The sequence below is a fragment of the Notamacropus eugenii genome, chromosome 3 (genome assembly GCF_028372415.1).
Source record: "Notamacropus eugenii isolate mMacEug1 chromosome 3, mMacEug1.pri_v2, whole genome shotgun sequence".
Lineage (NCBI taxonomy): Eukaryota > Metazoa > Chordata > Mammalia > Diprotodontia > Macropodidae > Notamacropus > Notamacropus eugenii.
The window spans coordinates 154,036,438-154,061,665 of NC_092874.1; the positions used below are offsets into that span (position 1 = coordinate 154,036,438).

At 36.2% G+C, this 25,228-nt stretch overlaps 1 protein-coding gene across 6 annotated transcripts in view; it reads left to right on the forward strand.

Annotated features, from left to right (window-relative positions):
- Window positions 1-25,228, forward strand: part of PHTF2 (putative homeodomain transcription factor 2) — a 187,414-nt gene that overhangs the window by 33,217 nt on the left and 128,969 nt on the right. For all 6 annotated transcript variants that reach the window (XM_072653176.1, XM_072653180.1, XM_072653181.1 and 3 more), the window contains exon 2: window positions 6,124-6,203. In XM_072653176.1, the coding sequence (XP_072509277.1) occupies window positions 6,159-6,203 (45 nt within the window). In that variant the 5' untranslated portion in view covers window positions 6,124-6,158. The remainder of the gene's footprint in view (window positions 1-6,123; window positions 6,204-25,228) is intronic.

The following is a 25,228-nucleotide window of genomic DNA, read 5'->3' on the forward strand; positions in this document are numbered from 1 at the left end:
TTCCATAGAACTAAGGTTCTCCAAAAGCAAGCTTTAAAGTCATTTAATATCTTTCATTGGTACCAAAACCACACTTCATATTATATATGGAGTATCACAAATTTAATTGCAGAAACAACAAAGAAAGAATGTAATTTTCTTAAGAATCAGGGTTGTTATGCTTTTTTTGTTTTTTTCATTCCTAGTGCTAGCACAGTGCCTGATATGTAGTAGGTAATTAATAAGTGCTTATTGATTGATTGATTACATAATCATTAGAGTGAAAAGAGGGAATAATACAAAATAGTTGATCTACTGATGCAGAGTTCAGTTATGACATTTGCAGGCATCTTTAGCATGAGATTATATCAAAACAACCATATGAAGTTAGTTGACCAAGATGATCAATTCATAAAATAAGAGCTAATCCCAGGGTAAATTTTTCAAAAGACTGACTTTAATATCATAATTTGTGATAGTAAGAAATAGACTAATCATCAACTTATATCAACATAAATTTTGCGTTGTAGCTGATGAGCTACCAATAGAATGTAAAGATTTAAGGAAATTCTTAGCTGGAAAGGATTTTAGAGGTAATCTATTCTGTTGAAATTAGATCTCCAAAAAGCCAAGTATCTCATGGTTAGTTGATTTGTTAGTGATTAGAGCACCAGCCCTTGTTAGTTGTACTTGTGTGAAATTTTTGGTGTCACAGCGTTTGCTGTATCTGGTATCCAATTCAGTAATATATCTCTTCATGTTGCTTGCCTGTTTTTAAAATAAGTATGAGGCTTCTCAGTGTCAGTGACAGGCTGTTGATGGAGTTTCAGGAAAACATCAAATGAATTTACAGGAAAAGTAAATAACTTTTGTCCAAGTTAATGTAATATAAAAAATGTGTTGTTTTCATAGATACGAATGAATTTGGTAAGCACTAATGGACGTTTCATGATCTAAGCATACTATTACAGTTGATTTTTTTTTTTTTTTTGGCAATAGATACCACAGTGTAGATTGGTAAAGCAAGTTATCTAAAAAACATTTTCTTTGAGATAACTTTTTTTTAAGATAATTAGTGACTTCTTCTGGATGAGAGATGGCATTAAATCTCTTTTTGAAATTTATTTTATAATACATTTAATTTTGACCCTTTACTACTTCCTGGAGTAGAGAAATAACTTTACATTGGATTTAGAAGAAGGGAAATCTTTTACAATTTGTCTAAGTAATACATATGAAATATTGTCACATTAATAAACATTTGCATGTTAATTCACATTATTTGAACTAACATGAAGAATATTTAGCTTGGATAATGTAAAATGGCATGTTATCTGTTTAATGATTTATTCATTGGATAAGCATCAAATAAAAAGAAGGTGGCAACTGTAAGGCAATTGCCAAGGAAAGTTAGGAAGTACAAAAGTGACAAGTTCAGTTCCTTGCCTTTGGCTCCTTAATGCCTTTTTTCTTTATTTATTAAGTACCTACTCTATCAGGCATTGATCTAGGTATTGGAGATACAAAGGGGAAAAAAGCAATTCAGTCTTATTGACAAAGAACAACAAATATAATAGAGGAATGAGGATGATAGTAGATAATGTATCAAGAGGAGCATTGAGGTAAATATGGTTTGTAAGATGGTTACAGACCAGTGAATAGCAGTGATAGACAGTGCTAAATGGAGCAGTTCTAAAGTAGTAATTGAACACTCCCTCCATTGGGGAGCAAAGTAGACTAGAAAGGTAGCTATAGTAATAGTAGAGGAAATAGACCTCTGAGTCTGAAGGTAATCCTTGAGCATGTATGTATTTGAGAGCTGACAAGTTTCAGCAATTAGGCAACTATCTGTGTTTTGGATGTTAATGACAATTAATTACATATATTATTCCTTCCTCTTTCAAATTGTTTGCATGTTTTCAAAAAAGGATAGAAGGAAAACTACCCAATTCCTGTATGAGGGGTGCTATTAACCTAAAGGTGGCGTAGTAGTTGTTATGGACTTGAACAGATGTGCTTTTTGGAATTTTATGCTTCTCATAGAATTACTTGAGAATATAGAATAATGATAAAATTGCCCACAAAACGCTGAAGTTTGAAAGTCAGTTTTAAAAACTCCTTTATGTTTTGGAGACGTGAACTTTTAAGTTCTACTTTTGGTGAGGTCTTTCAGTGGCTGATTAGTACATTCATTTATTTCATCCTTTGTATCTTTGAGAAACTACAACCATCGTAGGGTGTTTGTATTTTCTGAATCAGAAGTTAGGAAGCATAGGCTAACAAAGGATCTTTTTCTGATTTAATAATTGATTTACATGAAGTCTTAACAGAAGTATCAAAGTTAAATAATATTTAGTTATACATTTAAAACATTGTTTTTATTGAAATGTTTAGTCAGCAAGTATTTATTAAGTGCTTATTATATGTTAGGCACTGTGCTAAGCTCTAGAGATACATATTTAGACAAGTTAAAGAGATGCTGCAATGAAGCAGCTCACACTCTAATGGAATATAAAAATATTACATATAATATACAATTTAACAAAAAAGTTAATATATTTCCATTGTCATTTTTGTCATTCATTATTATTCAGTCAGTCAAAAAGTATTTAATCATCTTGTATGTACCAGGAACTGTGATACTGAAGCTTTTCTGAAGAGTTCAGATTGCTCAATAATTGTTTATTCTCCTTATCTTTTTCAAATATATGTTGGCAAGTCTTTGAGTTGATTTATCAAATTATTACTTATTCATTGTTCTTGGATTACTTGACATTTTCTTCATTGTATCACCCAGTCTTTGGGACTCTGTTTTATTAGGTGTGTTAAGTAAAGTGTCCTTCACTCCCAACCCCCACTTAAAAAAAAATCTCTTTAAGGTAAACTATACAAATGCCTGAGGCCTTATTTATTTATATTTTCCAGACTTGCGCTTTCTTAGGGCCTTGATAGGTTAGATGTTTCACTCTTTCAAAATTCTTGGTCAATCAACAGACATTTATTAAGTACCTACTCTGTCAGGCATTGATCTAGGTATTGGAGATACAAAGGGGAAAATAACTGAATTGTTCTCACCTTCAAGAAATTTAGATTATGTTAGGAGAAGCTATGTATATATACAACTACGTAGAGAATAGTGCACATAGAGGAAATACATAACAACAGAATAAATACAAAAATTAAAATGAGGTACTTAGGGAGGGGAGATGGATGAATGGTGTGTGTGTGTGTGTATGTGTGTCTGTGTATGAGTGTCTGTGTATGTGTGTGCTCATGTACTTGTACATCTGTAATCAAGAAAGGCTTTATTTAAAAGTTGGAATTGAAGTATGTTGTGAGGTGGAGATGAAGAGGGAATGCATTCTAAGCATGTAGGAAAGCTAGTGCAAAGGCATAAAAGTAGAGATGGAGTACCTTGTTTGAGTTAGAATAAGAAGGCCAGTTTGGGTGGACCAGGTAGAGTTCAGTAAGATGAATAATGTCCACTAATGTTGGAAATATATTTTATTTTAGAGGCAGTCTGGAGCCCCTGTAGTTTATTGAATTGGAGAGTGATGTGGTCAGAACTGTACTTTAAAGAAAATCATTTTGGCAGCTGTGTATAGGGTGGTTTTGTGAGTAGACGGAACGGGTTGGGTGATCGAGATTGAAGGTAGAAACAAGGTTTGGCATCTCAATGATAATGTAGGTTAAAGGGAATGAGGAGTTAAGGATATTGTTGAAGTCACAAACCTGTGAGATACGAAGAATGGTTCTCCTGTTCTATGAATTCTGCCTCTCCCTATCTACTCCAGTGATCCTTAAAAGATTATGGAGAATAGCAGAGGGGCTATAAGAGAGGGGTGCATGTTTTGATTTTTCATAAAAGAGAAGTGATCTAAAGATTATAGGCCAATGAATATGACTTGTATTTCTGGTAAAATTCTAGGACATGTTATTGAAGGGATAGTTTGCAAACATCTAGAAAAGGAAACAATGACACAAACAAGTGGTATATCTTCGTTGAGAATAGGTCATGCACGACTAATCTTTTTTCAATTTTTTAACAGGGGTATTAGCCGGGGTGACCTATAAAGTGACATAAATGTAATTTACCAAAATTTTGGCAGCCTCTCATATATTTAAAATTTTTTCTATTGCTGTGTTTTGTTTTATTTCACTTATTTCCCATTGTATTCTTTTCTCCACCCCTTCCCAGAGATTTTTTTTTTTAAAACAAGGAAGGACAAAAAAAAATTCAGCGAAATTGACAGTCTTGAAAAAAATCTGACATTATATGTAGCATTCCACATACATTTCATGATACATAAAAGTTGGAGAAATTTGGGTTAAGTGGATTTGGAAGTGGTTCAAAGAAAAATTATTAGTTGTTTTATGTCAGCTTGAAAGGTCTTGGTGGCATGCTCTAGGGATCATTTACACTTGGTCCTGTACTGTTTAATATTTTAGCAGCAATTTCATGTAAAGATATAGATTTAAAGTCATATAAAGCTGAAAAAGCTAGTTGGTTACTACATAGAATGTCAAAATTAGGATCCAAAAAGGTCTCAACAGTCTAGAATATTGGTCTGAATTTAATAAGATGGGAAGCCAGTGAAGTTTCTTAAGCAGAGAATCCACATGGCTAGACCTGCACTTTGGCATTGTCAGTTTGACAGCTCTGTGGAATATAGATTTTGAAGGAATGAGCATTGCAGGGAGATTGATTATAGAAGGCTCTTGTAATAGTTTAAGAAAGAGGTCCAAAGGGGCCTGGATTAGGGTGATCCTGGTGTGAGTGAAGTGATGCCTGTGAGAGGTGTTGAGAAGGTGGAACTAACAAGAAAGAAGTTCAAGATGTTGAAAGAGGAGGAATTGATTTCCAAGAATAATAGTCAGCTTGTTCAAATACATAGAGGCAGGGAAACATTGAATTTCAGGAACAGCTATTATTCCAGTTTGGCTGAAACATGGTATGTGAAAGAAGATAATATAAAAATGTGACTGGAACTACTTTGTTAAAGTGAATCTATTGCTGCTTTTTTTCTTTAAAAATTAAGCTAGTCAATGGCAAAGCTAAAAAGAGTGCTGATTTGTTAAGTGTTAAGATGTATCTGCAGTATTATATTTAGTTCTGGGCACCACACTTTGAGGAAACTGATAAATTAGTATACAAAGGTGAGTGATCAGAGTATTAAGGGACCAGGAAACCATGCTATGTGGAAAAATGTTTGTAGGCTCATAGTTTTAGATTCAGAAGGGATCTTAAAGATTATATAGACCAACTACCTTAATTTTATAGTTTAAGAAACCAAGGTGTAAGAGTTATTAAGTGATTTGCTCAAGGTTACCCAAGTAAGTCTAGAATCAAGATTCAAACAGGGTTAATCTGGTTAAGTTTGAAGAAAAAAAAGAGTAAGTTTGGGGGTGGGGAAGAGATAGGAATGTTGGACATGATAGCTTTCTTTAAATAGATCAAGGGCTGTCATCTGGAAGAACTTAGTCCTGTGCTGCTACAAAGGACAGAACTGGGATCAATGAAAAGAAACTATAGGGAGACAATTTTCTATTCAATAAAAAAAAATGTTTTAACATTCAATACTAACAATAGAGTAGACTGCCTTGCAGGATAAAGAATTCCTCATCATTTGAAACGTTCAAGGGGAGATTGGAAATATTCAAGCAGGACTTTTGAGGAAAATTTCTAAGAGAAAGTGGTATATTGGGCTGTATGATTTCTAAAGCATCTTTTAGCTCCATGATTCTAACAGTTCCATAATTCTAAGTAAAATGTCTTATTATTACAGTATTAATAATTTAATTGCTTTCACATTTTTAAATGTGAAGAAATAAATATAAATATGGAAAACATAAATTATTCTAAGAAACTATGGCTATTCTTTATGAGTATATTATTATATCATGCAATGTATTTTGTAGAAAGCATCCTCTGTTATATTCAAGTAGAACCCTCTGTTATTATGGCAACTGATTTTTGTTTACCAAGAAAGCCTGTTGCTAAAATAGTAATGAGGAAGGGTGTAATGTAAGTATAGTCATACACCCCTTGCTCTGCAAGTAACCAGGGTATTATATATGCTTGTTATTCAGACTTTCCTTTGAACGTGGAAGTAAAGTTGTCTCTGTCTTTTCTTTCTTGCACAGCCTAAAATGACTAATGTGTGATCTCAGTGGAATAAATGGCGTCCAAAGTGACAGATGCTATAGTCTGGTATCAAAAGAAGGTAAGCTGATAGTTACTTTAAGTTTTACCTTTAAAGCATTAAGTTCAGAGTTATATAAGTATGCATTTAAAGTAGTTTTCTAATTTTGTAAGTCTTTCTCTTATCTCCTAGATTTATATAATTGTAGAATTACCTAAAATACTTTAAAAATTGATTTTTGAAATTTTTTTTGTATTGAAACTCAACTTAAGCTAAAGATAGCATATAAAAAAACTTATGAGAGATAAGATCTGAATAAGATCATCCTTTTTTTATGTTACTGGAAGTTCAAACAAGAAACTTGACTTTACTTTTAAAGTATTGATCACATTTTGAAATTTTGAGAATAAGTTTTTAGTATAGGAAACTTTAAAATTTAATGCAAAAAAGTAAAGTACTTTTCAAAATAAGTAGTGTTGCTCTGATAAAGGGACAGATAACTTAGTAATCAGATACTTTATTAGAAAAAATTATACCAAATCAACTACATAGAACATTTGTCTGCTGATTAAATCTATGGTACATAATCTGATGTTCAGAAGAAGGTTTGTAAGGCAACAAAGGATGTTCAAATATATAATCATTGAAATGTAAAGCCTATAAAAATGTTTGTATTTTTTATCCAACTGATGATCATTATAAACACAGTATTAGAAAAATGTGTAACTTAGATTTCTTGATTGTACTTTTTTATTATCATTGACTTAATGAATTAAATTATTCCCCTTTAAAGTGGAGGATTTTCTTGTTCTATATTTAATGTACCAAGTAAAAACAATACTAAGCATTATTTAACTTGCCCCTTAAACCAATGTTTAATATTTAATCCTTAATACACATAATCTATAAATCAGCATCATGTGAGGACTCAGTTTTATTTAGTGAAGGGAAATATCATAATTATGGATCCATTGAAAAATCAATTTTGAAATTTCAAGAGAAAAGTTGTGAAGTATAATTTAAGATACTTTAGTCAAATTCAAAAGTAGTTTTTTAAAATTAAAATCCTCTTCAAAGATGATTAAAATAAGCAGCATTTTTCAGTGTCACATCATCTGTAGTTATAGTAGTCTTTTACCTCACATTTCTGGAGATAATTCTAATTTCAAAGGAAAATATATACTTTTCAGTAAGGGTTTAAAAAGTAAATGTTTTTTACCACAGTTTGTCCAAATTTACAGTTCAGTATATAGAAAAATTCCATAAGATTAAATGTTCATCATGGTGACATGAATGAATTTGAGTCCTACATTGAAACAAGGCAATTTTCAATTTCTAATCTTTCAAAAACAAGAGGTACTTTGGGAAGAAAGCAGTATATTTTCTGATTAATGTTGTCATATTGAACAGCCATGGTAAAGCATCACATATTTATTTACTTGTAGTGTGAAAGAAAATGTTCTTACTCAGAGGAGGTGATAATATATCTTAAGGGGAGGCATCTTAGGAGATTTGGGGTTTTCATTGAAAATATGGCATAAGGGATTTATTGTAAAAAAGTGTGGGGGGTATTGTGTGATAGTGAGGTTATACGTTAAAAATATCCTACTGCAGGAGAGCCAAGTGAGGGTAAAAGTGGAAATGGCCCTTAGTTGTGGAGTAAAGGGAGATACATCAATAACAGGAAGAAGATGAGTGGGGGAGAAGGAGCTTGAGAACTTAGAAGCACTGTTGGTCAGAGGATTTAGAGCCAGAAAGTCCAGTGAAGATTCCATTTCAAACTCCACCTCTGCCTCCCCTCCCCTCAACCTCCATGACTTTTCTAAGGTCACATAGACCTTAGCATGCATCAGAGCCAGATTTCACACCTAGGTCTCCTGGTGCCAAAGTCTGTGTTCCTTCCAGTAGATCATGCTACCTCCTGGACGTTGTTTTAATTAAAAAAAAAAAATTTAATTACAAAAAGCTCATCAGAATTTTACATCTTCCTTAGGTCACAGTAATAGAGCAGCAATAGGAGGAGCATAGAAGTTGAAAGGTAGTGGATACTGCCAATAAGTGAGAAAGCATTTATAAAATGCTTACTCTGTGCCAGGCTCTGTGCTAAGCTCTGGGAATACAAATAAAAGCAGAAAGATTTTTTTTTTTTGCTCTCAAGAAGCTTACTTTCTAATGGGGCAGGATAATGCAAAGGAAACTGAAAAGGGGAAGGGAGAAGAAGGTACCCAGTGGGAGTGGGGCTGGGAAGGGAGTTGTATAATGAGAAAGCCTGAGAGAGTCAGAAGTACGACATGAAAAAGAATGAAGACATGACTAGCTTGGGCCTCTTCCTTTAGCTGGAGGCTCTAGGAGGAACTAGCCAGTCAGAAGGAGAGAGGCCAGAGTGAGGAAGGTGCTTTCAATCTATGAAGTAAGTCTAGGGGTAGAGTGAACTTGTAGGGTTAACAGGTTTCTGAGGCATTGTGGGAAAAATCTAGAAAAGTCAGAAACCATGTCGCATGGACAGTACTTATTTTTTAGCCTAAAGAAACATTAGCAATTTAGTTTTTGTCACAGTAGTAAAGGAAACATGAGAAATAAAGAAATTTGGGCCAACAAGTAACCCTATGATTTTTTTTTTGTCTTCTAGAATACAAGTGATCAGTGGCCTTATTAGTGGGGTGAATCTAGTACTCTAAACCTGAGACTTAATCTGAGTAACCTAAACAGAACTGATAATTATCCACAGCTATTAATAGTTCAGCCCCCTAAGTCCCTTCTTATAAGAAGGATTAGTCATACAGTAATGTATGTACCAGACTGCAGCAAACAAGGCAGGAAAAATGGTACTAATGATAGAGAGGAAGTGGAAAGTGGGGAGAAAAGCCAAGCCTTTTATGAAGGAAAGCAGACCCCTGCCCCTTTTCTGAACATTGTGAGGAGGACAATAGCAGTGATTAGATATATTAGAGGTGTCATGGGAATCTTATGATTCAAATGAGAGGAATAGCTCCTGAAAATCTTTAAATCTTCATCAAAACATCTCATATCAAAGGTGACATACCCTGTTTTACCCTTTCTACAGGAAAGGTCTCATCTCAGACATGTGTCAGTTTTCTTTGTTTCCCCTGATGTTCTAGGACATTTACTTTTGGAGAAGCAAGGTGATATTTGCTACTTTGCTTCTACATATAAACTTTGGGATCTTTGAGCATTATTATTGGTTAATTAGGGTAAACAGCATAAGATTGGAATGGTTGTTTCCCAGTCTGATACTAAAGTCCATTAACAGGAATTAAGAAAGTGTGTTATTTGAGAACATAACACTTACCCACTTGGACAAAAGTAGACACTATGTATTCCAAGAGGAGACCTTAGTTTAGCAGTAAATAGCAAAAAAGTAGGGGAGGGGAGCATTTAAAACTACCTGGTTATGCAGATGAATAAACACTGATATGGGCTTAAGTTTGTCAAGAGAGATCTTGATGTATCTGATTTACTTGGACATTGCCACAAAAATAGTCTCAGAATATCCTCTTGAGTGAAAGTACAGATTGTATACTAGCCTGGATTCTACGGAGGAGCTGGGATTTTGTGAGGGAGGAAAACTTCTAATACATAAAGATCTTTATATTAGGGAAAAGAAAGCTTCAATTTTCAATATAACTAAATTAAATTTGTATATGAATGTAGTCTCTCAATTTTCTGCCAAGTAGTGCAGCGCGCTTCAATGTTTGTTCTTTTTGTTTTGTTTTGTTTTTTTAATTTATTTATTTGACATTCATTTTAACAAAATTTTGGGTTCCAAATTTTCTCCCTTTTTGTCCCCTCCCCCCCCAAACACTAAGCATTCTAATTGCCCCTATCACCAATCTGCTCTCTCTTCTATCATCCCTCTCTGCCCTTGTCTCCATCTTCTCTTTTGTCCTGTAGGGCCAGATAACTTTCTATACCCCTTTACCTGTATTTCTTATTTCCTAGTGGCAAGAACATTACTCGACAGTTGTTCCTAACACTTTGAGTTCCAACTTCTTTACCTCCCTCCCTCCCCACCCCTTCCCTTTGGAAAGCAAGCAATTCAATATAGGCCAAATCTGTGTAGTTTTGCAAATGACTTCCATAATAGTTGTGTTGTATAAGACTGACTATATTTCCCTCCATCCTGTCCTGTCCCCCATTACTTCTATTCTCTTTTGGTCCTGTCCCTCCCCATGAGTGTCGACCTCAAATTGCTCCCTCCTCCCCATGCCCTCCCTTCCATCATCCCCCCCACCCTGCTTATCCCCCACTTTCCTGTATTGTAAGATAGGTTTTCATACCAAAATGAGTGTGCATTTTATTCCTTCCTTTAGTGGGATGTGATGAGAGTAAACTTCATGTTTTTCTCTCACCTCCCCTCTTTATCCCTCCACTAATAAGTCTTTTGCTTGCCTCTTTTATGAGAGATAATTTGCCCCATTCCATTTCTCCCTTTCTCCTCCCAATATATTTCTCTCTCACTGCTTGATTTCATTTTTTTAAGATATGATCCCATCCTCTTCAATTCACTCTGTGCACTCTGTCTCTATGTGTGTGTGTGTGTGTGTGTGTGTGTGTGTGTGTGCATGTGTGCGTGTGTATGTGTGCATGTGTGCGTGTGTAATCCCACCCAGTACCCAGATACTGAAAAGTTTCAAGAGTTACAAATATTGTTTTTCCATGTAGGAATGTAAACAGTTCAACTTTAGTAAGTCCTTTATGACTTCTCTTTGCTGTTTACCTTTTCATGCTTCTCTTCATTCTTGTGTTTGAAAGTCAAATTTTCTTTTCAGCTCTGGTCTTTTCATCAAGAATGCTTGAAAGTCCTCAATTTCATTGAAAGACCATTTTTTCCCCTGAAGTACTATACTCAGTTTTGCTGGGTAGGTGATTCTTGATTTTAGTCCTAGTTCCTTTGACTTCTGGAATATCCTATTCCATGCCCTTCGATCCCTTAATGTAGAAGCTGCTAGATCTTGTGTTATCCTGATTGTATTTCCACAATATTTGAATTGTTTCTTTCTAGCTGCTTGCAATATTTTCTCCTTGACCTGGGAACTCTGGAATTTGGCCACAATGTTCCTAGGAGTTTCTCTTTTTGGATCTCTTTCAGGCGGTGTTCTGTGGAGTCCTTGAATATTTATTTTGCCCTCTGGTTCTAGAATCTCAGGGCAGTTTTCCTTGATAATTTCATGAAAGATGATGTCTAGGCTCTTTTTTTGATCATGGCTTTCAGGTAGTCCCATAATTTTTAAATTGTCTCTCCTGGATCAATTTTCCAGGTCAGTTGTTTTTCCAATGAGATTTTTTACATTATCTTCCATTTTTTCATTCTTTTGGTTTTGTTTTGTAATTTCTTGATTTCTCATAAAGTCATTAGCCTCCATCTGTTCCATTCTAATTTTGAAAGAACGATTTTCTTCAGTGAGCTTTTGGACCTCCTTTTCCATTTGGCTAATTCTGCTTGTTAAAGCATTCTTCTCCTCACTGGCTTTTTGAACCTCTTTTGCCAATTGAGTTAGCCTATTTTTCAAGGTGTTATTTTCTTCAACATTTTTTTGGGTCTCCTTTAGCAGGGTGCTGACCTGCTCTTCATGCTTTGACTGCATATCTCTCATTTCTCTTCCCAGCTTTTCCTCCACCTCTCTAAGTTGATTTTCAAAATCCTTTTTGAGCTCTTCCATGGCCTGAGCCCACAGAATATTTAGTCTGGATGTTTGGGATACAGAGGCCTTGACTTCTATGTCTTTCCCTGATGGTAAGCATTGTTCTTCCTCATCAGAAGGGAAGGGAGGAGATGCCTGTTCACCAAGAAAGTAACTTTCTATAGTCTTATTTCTTTTCCCTTTTCTGGGCATTTTCCCAGCCAGTGACTTGACCTCTGAATATTCTCCTCACACCCACCTCGCCTCCTGATCCTCCCAGCCAGAGCTTGGGGTCTGAGATTCAAATGCTGCTTCCCAGCCTCATGGCTTCCGCAGGGGCGGGGCTGCTATTCATTGTGAGATTAAGTTCAGGTACTCAGGTCAGGGCAGGGCCGCCTCTCAGGCTCAGTTCCCTCAGGGGGTTTATGCAGAGACCTTCAACAATGGATTCAGGCTCCTGCCTACTTGGGGAGCCCTGGTCTGCCGCTGCGTCAGCTACTGCCTCCCGAGGGGGCCTGAGTTATGGGGGCACCCCACTCCCCTCTCGACCTGCCAAGAAGACCCTCTCACTGACCCCCGTCACCTGTGGGTGGAGGGACCCGCGCGGCTGCTGGAGATCCCGTCCCTGAAGCCTGCTCAGATCTGCTCCTTTCCGTGCCGCGGCTGCGGCAGGGCTGGGCTGGGCTCCGCGTCCGCAGCGCGACGGACCTTTTGTGAGAGGTTTGCAGGTCCTTCTGGAACAGAAATCTCCTTTCTTCCACTGTGCTGTGGCCTCTACTACTACAGAATTCGCCGTGAGTTCCTTTTTACCGATGTTCTATGGGTTGTGGGTTCGGAGCTATGTGTACATGCGTCTTTCTACTCCGCCATCTTGGCTCCACCCCCCTCAATGTTTGTTCTTTAAGCACCAAGAGTAATCATTGCTATTAATGGCTGCTTTAAGTGTTGTTTTCACTTACATTATTGTAGTCATTGTTTCTGTTGCTTCACTGACTCTGATTACTTTGCTCTGGAATATTTCAGATAAGCCATCCTATTTTAAAAAAAATCCTCATTCATTATTTCTTATGGTGTAATATCCCATTATACTCCTCTGCCAGCCATTCACCAGTTGATGGACATCTATTTCATATGCAGTTGTTTTTTTAAGCTACAGACTACCATGAATATTGTGGTACATATGGCACCTTTCTGTTTTTGATATCTTTGGATACATGTTGTCATGTCACTTCTCAATATTTATAAACTGACTTCTGAACCCACTGCTGTACTGAAACTTCCTTCTCAAAGCTTATCAGTGATCTCTTAATTGTGAAATCTAGTGATCTTAAACCTCAATTCTTTTTGGATTTTTCTGTATCTTTCGACATTAATTATCCCTTCTTGGATTCTTTTTTCCTTTGTTGACTTCTTTAACATATCTTCATTCTCCTCCTACTTAGCTGACAGCTGTTTCTCAGTCTCTTGCTGTATTATCATCTCGTTCCTAAATTTCAATACCCTGAAAGACTGAATCGTGGGCCTGCTTCTCTCTTCTTTCCCATCTTCTCTTCCCTCCCCTTTCCTTGCCTTCTCTCTTTGTAGTTGTTTTTTTCTTAGAGGGCTCACTTGGGGATCTTGGGAGTTATAATTCTTTGTTATTTGAACCAGTAGTGACTGAGAGCTCACAAAAATAAGTCCCTAATGGGAATAAGGGAAATGAGAAGAGAACCTTGCATACCCCTAGAGTATAATCTTGCTTTTTTACCTAGCAACCTTCTTCTGGATGGATGAACAGATGAATTAGCCACAGAGGTATACATAAATTAGTGAAATCTTTCTGACCTCATTCGTTATTATTATTTAAAATGTAAAAATAGTAAAATACTTGGCACTTTTGTATTGATTTAATGAATATTAAATAGCTTCGTATTCTTCAGAAATAGGTTTTTATTAGTGTGTGAAGAGTGTCACATATGGTTAGTTTAGCATTCCCATCTAATTCCAGTATAATACAGAACCCACTGGTCAATACAATCTCTCTGTTACTATCTGCTTTTGAATCAGAGAAATGAAATGTAGGTAGATAGTCATCTGCCTATAGCAATCTGAGGATGGAAGTGACTGGCAGGCTGTGTATATGGATAGGTATGAGGAATTCCTATAGAGAACCAGCTTTTATCCTTCAGAGAAGTAATGATCATCCCATCTGGTCCCAGAAGTAGAGTGTACTGTCTTACTGCTGGGTCCCAAAACAGTCAGTAAATAAACATTTGTTAAGCTACTACTTTGTGCCATGGACTCTGCTAAGTGCTGAGGATACAAAGAAAGGCTCAAGATAGTCCCTGCTATCACATCAGTCACTGTCTCATAGGGCAATATGTAAACAACTACATATAAGCGTGCTAAATAAGAAATTGGACATAATCCACAGAGAAGAGATTAGCATTAAGGGATTGGGAAAGACTTCTTGCAGAAGATGGAATTTAGCTGAAACTTGAAGGAAGTCATGTGAAGAAGGAGAGCATTCCAGGCATGGGGGACAGCCAGTGAAAACAAAGCAGAAAGACATCTTTTGGGTGTTGCCCATGTCCCATTCTTCAAGGGAGACTTAATTCCTGCCAGGAAGAGAAGCAGGAGGTGGAGGCCAGGAGTTTGGAGGTACTGGACCAGAATTATATCTGTCTGCTTCCTTAAATATTGTTAGTTTTGACGCGAAAACAAATGTATACATAGGAGAATATATAACTAGACAATACCGAGGAAAGGCACTCTCCTATTAGGATAGAAGAAACTCAGCCTAAACAAAAGAGAGTCCCAGAACTCACACAAGAGGAAATTTCCTGAAGTTTCTAGTGTAGCAAGCCAGAGAGAGGAGCATGATGGAGACTGCTACCATTTCTCTTGTTGGCTTCTTCCTGAAGTCTTATTTTCTCCTTAGCAACTTCAAGTGGATTTACTGTGGGGCATCTCCTTTTTCTGGAGCTGGAAGCCAGAAGGACCTGAAGAAAATGCAGAGTCTGAGGAGATTACAAAATCTGAAGACTAAAGAGACGAGCCCTGCTCTCTCTTAATTTTACCAACTATGCCTTGGCCCTCACAAAGGATGTTGATCTCCACTAGTGAAGGGAGTCCATACCCCATTGGGCTTTGTGACTAGGGTCTTATCTGAGAAAGAGCAAAAAGACCATTGTCAGTGGATACTAGGGTATGTGTAAAGGAGGGAGTATGTATAAGAAGGCTGAAAAGGTAGATAGAGTCTAGACTGTTAAGGAGGATAAAACAGGATTTTATATTTGATCCTACAGGCGACAGGAAACCTCCGGGGCTGTTTGAATGGGGAGGAGGGAGTGATGTATTCATGCTTGTGATTTAGGAAGATCATTTTGACAGTGGAGTTGATATTAAATTTGAGTGGAGAGAGACTTGAGCCAGGGAGAGCAATCAGCAGGTTATTGAAATAGTCCAGGTGTGAGGTGATAAGGAACCGTACCAGGTCAGTGGCAGCATCAAAGAAGAGAATGGGGGCATATACAAGAGACGTTACAAAGGTAGAAGAAACTGCAGCACCAAAACTTAGGCCACTAAAAAGTTTTTACCAGTTTCCCAGGGCTAGGGCTGAGATATTTGCTTATAACCATTCATCATCGTTTCTACACCCTGGGTTCTAATAAGGAGAGGGGGTGGTATTCTCTGTCAGGTTAAAGTTGGAATCTATATTTTGAATTGATCAAAGGGATCTTTACATGCTTGATCTAAAGTTGTGTTATATTCATCAGGAAGTACTATATTAACTAAGCAATGACCACCTGAAGTATTCATATGAGAAGCTTGCTATATGTTAGCAATCAGAGCTCTTCTACCTTTGAGTCTGCAGAGTGTCACTGTTAATTTGTGAAAGAAAAAGTAAACAGAAGCAGGATTGTTGAGAGTGGGAAGCTTTAATTTAGTAGATACTATATAGAGAACGGAATAGGCTAGGAAATTGAATTTTCAAAAGGGCATTCTTAATTCTTCTATCGTAACAATTTTCAAAGCAAAGTCTAGGTCTTTAATTATTATTTAAATAATAAAATACATGTAGTTGACTTTTGAAGGGAACCAAATGGTATTTGAATAGGCCTGTGCATTTTTAAATGAATAAGCTACTCATTCCTGTTTAGCACTGGAAAAGGAATAATTTAAGATATGCTGGAAACTATTTTCCAAAACCTGTTTCTTTCCATGGTGAAAAAGTTCTAAATAGAGACATTAGTCAAGGGTTTGCACACTTGCCAAATATATTCCAAATTTCTTGCAGGCTATTTAAATATAAACACAGTAACAGAGATCTTAGTGGTGACATAAGTTGGTAGGTTGCCACTGCCAGTCTAAAATTAACCTGTGGTGTTAGGCAATTGTACTAGCTCTAAATAGGCTGACGTATCAGTTTTTGGGTTTTTTAAAAAATTTATTTGTATTCATTCGTTTATTACCTACCCACTCTTGTAGAGTGCACTGTTGGAGGTGGTGGTAATGTTGGGGTGTCTGAGGAGGTGAAGTAGTCCTTGCCCTCCAAGAGTGTTCAGTGTTATAGGAGATGACTTATACAGATATACTTTGTTTACAGATAATAAGCTGCATTTAAAAATCCTGTCCAGAAGACTAGTGTAGATGTTAAATTGCTGTTTGTAGGGTGATCTGTGGTGTTATTTTAACAAAATATATTAAATTCAGCACCAAGAAGTATTTGTTGACATGAGAAATTTTCCTACTTGGAACTTTCCTTAAAACTTTTGTCTGAAATAGGACAAATATAATTTATTTATTTACATTTTTGAATTTTACTTTTTTGTCTTCCTTTGTGTAACCTATCACCAACCAATTGTAGATACATTTATAAACTTGTAGGTATTTAGAAGTATCTTTTGTAGGGAGAAAATTGTTTTAGATAGAATGTTATGAGTGTCTGGGTAAAAGATAATAGAAGGCTTTGTGGAAAGTGAAGGAAAGGGAGAAAACAGAATGGGGCAAATTATCTTAACATAAAAAAGGCAAAAGAAAGCCTTTTCAATGGAGGGGAAGAAGGGGGAGATGAGAGGAAAAGAGTGAACCTTACTCTCGTCACATTTGACTTAAGGAGGGAATAGCACACTGCTGAATTTGCTATGAAAATCTATCTTACACTGCAGGAAAAGGGGAGAAGGGGGATAAGTGGGAGTTGGGGGAGATGGGAGGAGCGCATAGTTAAAAGTAAACACTTTTGAGGAGGGACAGGATCAAAAGAGAGAATAAAATGGATGGGGGGCAGGATACAATGAAGGGGGAAGGTATAATCGGAATGGATGATATGTTGGGGTGGGTGGAGGAGAGAGATGGGGAGAAAGTTGGAACTCAGAATCTTGTGGAAGTGAATGTTGAAAACAAAAATAAATTAATTTTTAAAAAAGGAGTAAAAGCTTATAAAAGTTCAGAAACAAATACAAAAACAGTTTACTTCAAAAAATAGCATAAGTTTACTTCCCATAACTTCCCATACTTCCCATTTCTTTTTATTTACTAGTTTAAAACTTAGAGAAAGGAATAGAGATGGATGATTCTTTATGGTGATATTACTGTAGTTTTCAACCAGGAAAAACAACTTTTAAAAAGTTTCATTTTTTAAATTGACAAATTTTGTTTCAAACCATCATAAAAATTCTTTCATTAGTCACTGTTGATTTCCCTACAACATGTAATGTCCCCAAACAAGTAAAAAGCATAAAGAGTGATTCCATTGTTACTATATACAGCTTTAAACTTCAGTAGTTTTCTTTTTATTAAAAACAAAGAGATAATGAATTTCTGATAGGTTAATACCAGTATTGTCTACTGTTTTTTATGTTTTGTTACCCTTTGAAGTTATCATTTATGTAGTTATAGAAATTGGTTTTGTTGTGCTTATTCCATATCATTTCACTGAAAGTTTTCTCCATATTTCTTTGAAATCTTTACAGTCATTTCTTATAGTGGCAGTAATATTTCAGTGTTTTCGTGTTCTATAATTTTTTTCTGCTTTCTCCCTTGAATGGACCCGTGATTTCTTTCCAACTTATTGTTACTAAAAATAGTGCTGTTATGAGTATTTTCCTACATATACATCTTTTCTTCCTGTTCCCTGCTCTATTCAACTGGCACTTGACATCAACTCTCCTCCTCTATGCTTTTGTATAGGCTGCTTGGGCATCATTCTTTCCTCATTTCTTAGAATCAATCATTTAGAATCAAGACTCCCCTCTGGTACCACCTCTTATGAGAAGTTTTTGCTTATCTCCCTAGTTTATTTTCTTTCTCTTTTCTTCCTTCCTTCCTTCCTTCCTTCCTTCCTTCCTTCCTTCCTTCCTTTCTTCCTTTCTTTCCTTCCTTCCTTCTTTCCTTCTTTCCTTCTTTCTTTCTTTCTTTCTTTCTCTTCCTTCCTTCTTTCCTTTTTTGTAACTTGTACAATTCCAAATTATTTTCCTAAGTACTTGGACCAGTTCACAGTTCTGCCATTAAGGAATTAGTATCTGTATTTATCTGAATGCATTCCAGCATTTAATCTTTTCTACCTTTTACTGTCCTTATCACTTCAATGGAGATGAGTTAATAGTGTGAGAATTGTTTTCGTGTTCCTCTGATTATTAGTGACTTTGAATACTTTTTGTAGATGCTTGTTTATACTTCATATTTCTTTAGAGAGCTATGACAGCCCAGGGTATTGGTAATAAGTGATATTACTATTTTCCCAGTATAGATTTGCTTAAAGGCTGAAAGATTTCGCCATCATATCCCTTTGTATTTCTTTTTCCGTAACAGCTCTTTTGGCAAGGCTGGCAGTGTTATTATAATCTGAAGATTGTCACTGTACCCCAGGAATCACTGTTGTTGAAGTGCCAGACAGGAAAGGAATTGCTTCTGGGTTTAATCTTATTCCCTTACTTGAACTAGCTGTTGAAGTACAGTTTACAGAATCTTCTTCACATGAAATGACTTTTTCTGAATTACTGTCTAGATCAGGCAGTCTTTGTATGATGAATAGGCAACTTCTTTTATTTAGAGTCTACTGAGGTGAGTCGTTCTCTGCACATTGGGGAGTCCAAATAAGTCTTCACTAGGCAACAAATAACTACAATGAATTGCCTTTGTAGTCCCTGTCACCCCTTCTTGAGTGATTAGTCTAAGGTACCACCTCAGTCTCTGTGGAAGGAGGAGTTAGTCCCAAAACTTAGTTTACTTCCTCCATGTTTAGTTGTAAAGCTGGGCTGGAATCCTAAGCTGGCTGTTAACAACCACCCCAGATTCTTAGACTCCTAGACTGGTATGGCTTGAGCTTCTGACCTTTGAAACTCTCAACCCTTGAATCTAAAATAGAAAAGAACTAAAAAACCAAGGACCCAGCACTGGTTTTTGGAGGCTATATAGCTTCAGAGGGGGAAGGCCTCATGGTTTTTCCCCCCTCAAAGCATTGTTCTCTCAACAGAAGCTGTGAGTGAGTAAAAGACTGACCTCACTCTCCTGGTTGGTAGTTCAGCAAAAAAGAGGATGTTGGAATGGAGCCAGGCTCTTTTGAAGATGCTGGTAGTTCCAGCTATGTACCCTCCTATGGGAGGAAAAAGCCTCTTCCCAACTATGTGGTTGGCCAGTTGGAACCAGTACTTATATGTTGGTCATCACAATTCTCCTGGAACTAGTTCTTCAGTGATTTTTCTGTGAGAGAGCCATCTCCTCTTTCCCAACCCCTGCTTCATAGCCCACCTGTATTTTAGAGGTATTGCTGGCATGGAGATCTCATAACTAGATGCTATTTCTCAGTCATTATGACAAAATATCAACTGTAGTAAAACACTTTAATATCATTGGTACCAGAAATTGCTCATATGTGTAAAGCATTTAGAATTTTTTAAGGTTATCTCACGGGAATATTTCTTTGAGATAGGTAATGAAAGTATTGGATGAAGAATTAGAAAACTTCACTTCAAATCCCAGCTTTTTTTGTTGGGTAGCCCAGGGAAACTCCTCTCAGGAAAGAGGCTCTTGTTTTGGACTTAAACAGAGTTCAGATCCATTCTGGGGGAAACCTGCCTTCAAAGTGGAGTGCTTAGCCTTTTTTCCTTTCTCACTTACTTGTTATGCCACCACTGTGGAGTAGAACCCTGGAGGAAAATCTCCAAAACAGAGCTAAAGTATGGCTCATATCTAACGTCTTTTCAAAAGGGATTAATAGGATCCCTTTGATAAAAGGTTCTGAAAGTACAAAATAAATGTCAGAAATAGAATGACTATTTTCCTTTACTATAAAAAATTTTAATATCCAAGATTCTTAAGCTCCACATTATCAAATGCTTTAAACATAAAATGATAACTAATTATAAAAACAACTTTGTGTAACTGGTTAACATACACTTTTCTCAGATTCATGCTATCTGAACAACTTGCAAGATTCAGATCTTTTGGATAGCCAGTAATGGCCTTTGAGTTCCTTCAGATTCAGGTCATCTCCTGCAAGAAGTTGTGTGGTAGCAGAAAGCCCCTCTTGTTGGGTGACTGGTGCAGACTGAGGAACCCAGGAGTTCTAGAGTTCGTGAAGTAATATGTAAAGCAAGAATTCTTAAGCTAGGTTAAGAACTGAGCATCCTAGGATTTCAGTGTGTCCATGAACTTGGATAAGAAAAAACAATTACTAACCTTAACTGGATTTTAGCATTTCATCCATTATTAAAACATTATTCTGAAAAGGGGTCCTTAGGCTTACTCGGACTGCCAAAAGGGGTTCATGACACAAAAAAGTTAACCCCTAATCTAAAGATTGGAAGCACCCATCTTTCAAGACTGCTATTTAATCACTTGTGTTTTGGAGAAAGACACAAAAAAGAAGAGACAGCTAGGGACTTGAAGTCAATTCTCAGATTTACCAGGGCAAGCATATATTCCTGTTGCCATGTGTTTGTAGCCACTATTTCTGCTAGAAATCTTTCCTCCAGACCCACTCCATGCCCAAACCCCCAGAGGTCCAAGATAGAGCTGCTAGAGTCCCAAAGAAACAAGTTTTCAAAAGGAAGAGTGAAGTCTCTAACTGGGCTTTGTAGCCTACTGCGGAAGGGAGTTTCCCTTTGTCCCTGTTGTCAGTTATCTTCAATACCACTCCAGTCATGGAGACCAGTGGACTAATCAGGAGTTGGCAAGGAGCTAGAGTATATGTCCCAGAGCATGAGGCCATAGTGCAGCATGCCTACATCCATGAGAAATGCCCCAATTCATTTCCTTTGCAGTTGTCAACTCTTAGGCAACACACCTTGCTTTATTGGGCTTTGGTTTCCTCATCAGTAAAATGTGGAGGTTGGGACTTGATCACTAAAACCCTTTCCAACTATGATCCATTTTATATTTTAGGAACCAGAGGTTCAGAGAAGTTAAATGAACTGTCAAGTCATATGACTAATAAGCTGGACCTGTGATTCAAAACTTTATCCTCCTCCTAACCATTCCTTAGCTATGGCAGCTGCAATTCTGGAATCCTCTTGAACTTTTTCAGATAGTAACCACAAAACACTCCTAGCTCAGGGCTTTTGTAGTTACTAATGAGAGTTATCTTATGCCAACAGTTTAATATGTCAGGGAATCAGAATTACAACATCCATGAGTAATTTATTCTCAATTATTTCTTATTCTTTTTAATTTTAGTTTTAGCATACCTGTGTGAAAGGGAAGAAACTGTCCAAGTACTCATTAACATTGAACTTACATTGATATTAATTGATTAATAAGAACTTGTTAAGTACTTATTAGTTTAATATGTTAGGTGCCATGCTAAGTAGTGGGGGTTAAAAATAAAAAGCAAAAACAGCTCTTGCCTTCAAGTAGCTTGTCTTCTAATAGGAAGGAATATGCCAATTTATGGCTTAGAAAACTCTTTCCTCATAGCAACCCTATGAAGCAGGTATTATAAGTATTATTGCTTATATCTTTCTGACAAAAAAATCTTGTTCTTGGTGTGACATAATGTGTTGCACCAATATAATGATGCAAATGAATGAGAAAGATGGGACTCAAAGTCAGGTCTTTGGATTCTGAGTTTTTCTCTGGCCCTATTTCTAACTTTGGAATGTAGTAAACATCAATGATATGTCAAATGTGTGCCTTTATGCGAAGGAACTTCACATAACCAACAGGGGCATTAATTTTCTGGCATTTTAATTGTTCCTGGAGTAAGGCATTCATTGTTACTTCTAATACTCCTTGCAGTTAAATTATCCAAAACAAGTAAATCCAGAAGGTGTCATGTTGACCAGTCTACAGTGTAATGATGATTTAGTCTTTGAAGTATGTTTTGAAATAGCAAAGCAGAGCATCTTCTGGGATAGATACTTAAAGAATGTAAATAATGTGTATAAATTCTTTGCTCATGCTTGAGTTGCTAGAGTGTGAGGGGGAAGTGCCCATTATTGTTCAAAATAAAAATATTTGTTTTTTTAAATAAAGACTCTGCATTTCTAAAGGGAGCTCTTAGCTTAATGAAATCATAGGTCTGAATACTTTCCCTCTCTCCCCGAAGGAGGAGTCAAAACAGCTTGTTTTATGGTAAAGGGGGCATGATCTAGGATTACTATTTGAGACGTTTCTAAATTTAGGTTACTTTTTTATTTCATTAGCTCACTTATACTTGTCTTGGGAATATAGACTTTGTCATATGATGATTTATACTTTGATTACATTATAACATGTGATATATTCTTGTTAGAATAGCAGACTGATGGTAAAAGATATGATTTTAGATGGTACATAACATGGCAGAACGTAAATCAAGGTGTTAAAACTTAATAGTTACAGCCTGAACCATATATTTATAAAATGAATAGAATTCATGATGCTTGTTCAGGTTGACCACCGAGGATTAGAATTTTTGTGCAATTATGTTTTTGGCCAAAATATAAGGCCTCATAGATGTCAATGTTAAATGCACACATGTCTAAAATAAGCTGAAGTCTAAAGATGTCTTTGATATTTATCTCTCTACAAAGCAAGTTAACCTTAAAGTTTTAAAAAAATTTTATCTAAATTTTGTTTGTGAATTGTAAATAAGAGTGGAAAGGCTCATGATGTACATGAAAATTATTATAAAAATATAAAAATTATTACTGGAAAAAATAGACTAATGACAATGATTTTAAAGGAGGACAAATGGACAGTTTATGGGGTCTAGTGGTTGGGAGAATACACTGTGTTGAATTTATGAGATGTAGTCATTATAAGCATACCAAATTTTCAGGACTAGCACAGTGCCTTGCACATAATAATAACTTTATAAATTTTGGTAAATTGGATTGACCACCTTGCTTTTAGTAGTTTTCTACCATTGTTTGTGATAAGTTCCCAGAACATATAGTTTAGATTTTAAAAAGGTGGTAAAATGGAAGGTAGCGTAGTGTGATGAGGGCAGAAAATAGTACAAATTGGTAAGGCATTATGACCCAAATATTAACATTTGCTCAGTAGTAGAAGGATATGAACAAAAGGAAGAAATGTTAAAGTGGTTCTAAGTTGGTGTAGTGCCAATGCAATACCCACAGCAGCCACTGTGGATATGCATGTGCACTTCCAGAGTGAATTATTCCTCAAAGACGAACCAAGATATTTATTCAAACACCAAAAAGTCAAATCCATCATAGTAATCAAGAAATCTATGCACATTATCAGTGCAGGGAACATGGCCATCCCCAAGCCTTCCCTCCATCAGAACTCCCTATAAACAAGCTCTCTTAGGCAAATTCACTCCCTCTCTCACTCACGCTAGCTCCACTCTGCTCTGCCTCCTCTCTCTCAGCTCCACCTCACTCTTCCTGCTGCAGCCTTCCTATTCTACTCATTCAGCAAACTCCTCCCACCATCAGCTCCATGTGACTCAGGCTGTGGGCTGGGCCAGAGCTCAAAGCAGGTCATATAGGGCTATTAAGGGGCAGGGAATGTCTTCAAATTCCCTGACCATTACAGTTCGTAGTGGTATCAAGGCCTTCACATACTAAATATCTGTTCTTTGCGTTAAAGTCCGACAAGCTACTGCAAACTATAGAGCAAAAACACCAGAGCAGCAAGTGGTAGATATTCTGAGAAATGGTGGGAAAGCTTGTATATGCACCAGTGAAACATTCTGTATATGTACATAAATCAGTTGATAGTCATCGTAAGTTTCTATGAATTCTTTATTTTAGTCATGTCTTACTATGCCGGTGATATTCTTCTACATTCCTGCCTACGAGTGTTTATGTGGTTTCTAGTTCTTGCTACCACTGAGTGTTGTCATGAATATTTTTGTATGTATCAGACTTTTGTTTCTGTCTTTGGCTTCCTTGGGATATTTGCCCAACAGAAAGATCACTGGGCCAAAGGGCATGGCAGTTAGTTACTTTCCTTACATAACTCCAAATTGATATCCATAATTGTTGGATGACTCTATAGCTCCAAAACAGGGCTTTGATATTCTCATTTTTCTTAGCCGAAGACTGGTGCCATTTTTTGTCGTCTTTGACAACTTTATGGGTATGAATTGAAACCATTGAATTTTCATTTGCATTTCTCTTACTATTAGTATTTTGCTTTTTCTTTATATTCCTGTTATTTAGTAAGATTGTACCAAGTGCTTAATGACTGATTGAAATGTATTTTTGTATGGTCATTTATATAGTCATATGAAACTTTGTATCTTTTGACTGCTTCTTTCAACAAATATATACTAACTTAATCTCAGTGTTAAATATTTGTGTTAGTTCTTTATGTTATTTTTAGACATTTTAATGGTAATCTTTGATGTTTCTTCCCCTCTCCCCCATAATGATTTCTCTTCTTATTCTCTTCAGATTGATTTTTACTTATGGAGAAGTTTTTTTTTTAATTTTGGGTAGTCAAAATTAACTTTTATCATTTCCCCAATTCTTTGTTTAATTAAGCATTCTGCCCTTGTCTATAGCTGTTGCAAGCATCTGATCTCATTTTCTTTTTTTTTTTTATGGTGCAGCCTTTTGTCTTTTTACTTTATTTCTGTATTTTTTAATACAATTATGTAGCTTCCAAGTGTGTCATAATAGGTTAACTCTCAGTAGTTCTGTATATTTTGTAGTTATTTTGAATGGTATTTCTCATTTTATTTTCTTCCCATTCCCCAAGGAGACTTTTATATCACCAGGAATATATTTTTTCTAAAACCTTTGAAATCTGCTCTCTCAAAATCTGGAGTAAATGTCAGACTATTGGCTTCATGATGTTTTTTTAATTTCTTTGTCAAAATAGAGAGAGAGAACTTGACCTCCAGAAGATGGTTGCTGTTTTTGGTGAGAATTAGATCCAAAGTTTACTTTTCCTTTCATTGATTCCTCCTCTTCTTTAAGGAGAGAATTGTCATGAATGCAAGTTAAGAAATTCTTTATTGCTCTTATTAGAGCAACAGAATTCCAACAAATGTCTAGAAATTGAACTCTTCCATCACTTGTAGCTGAC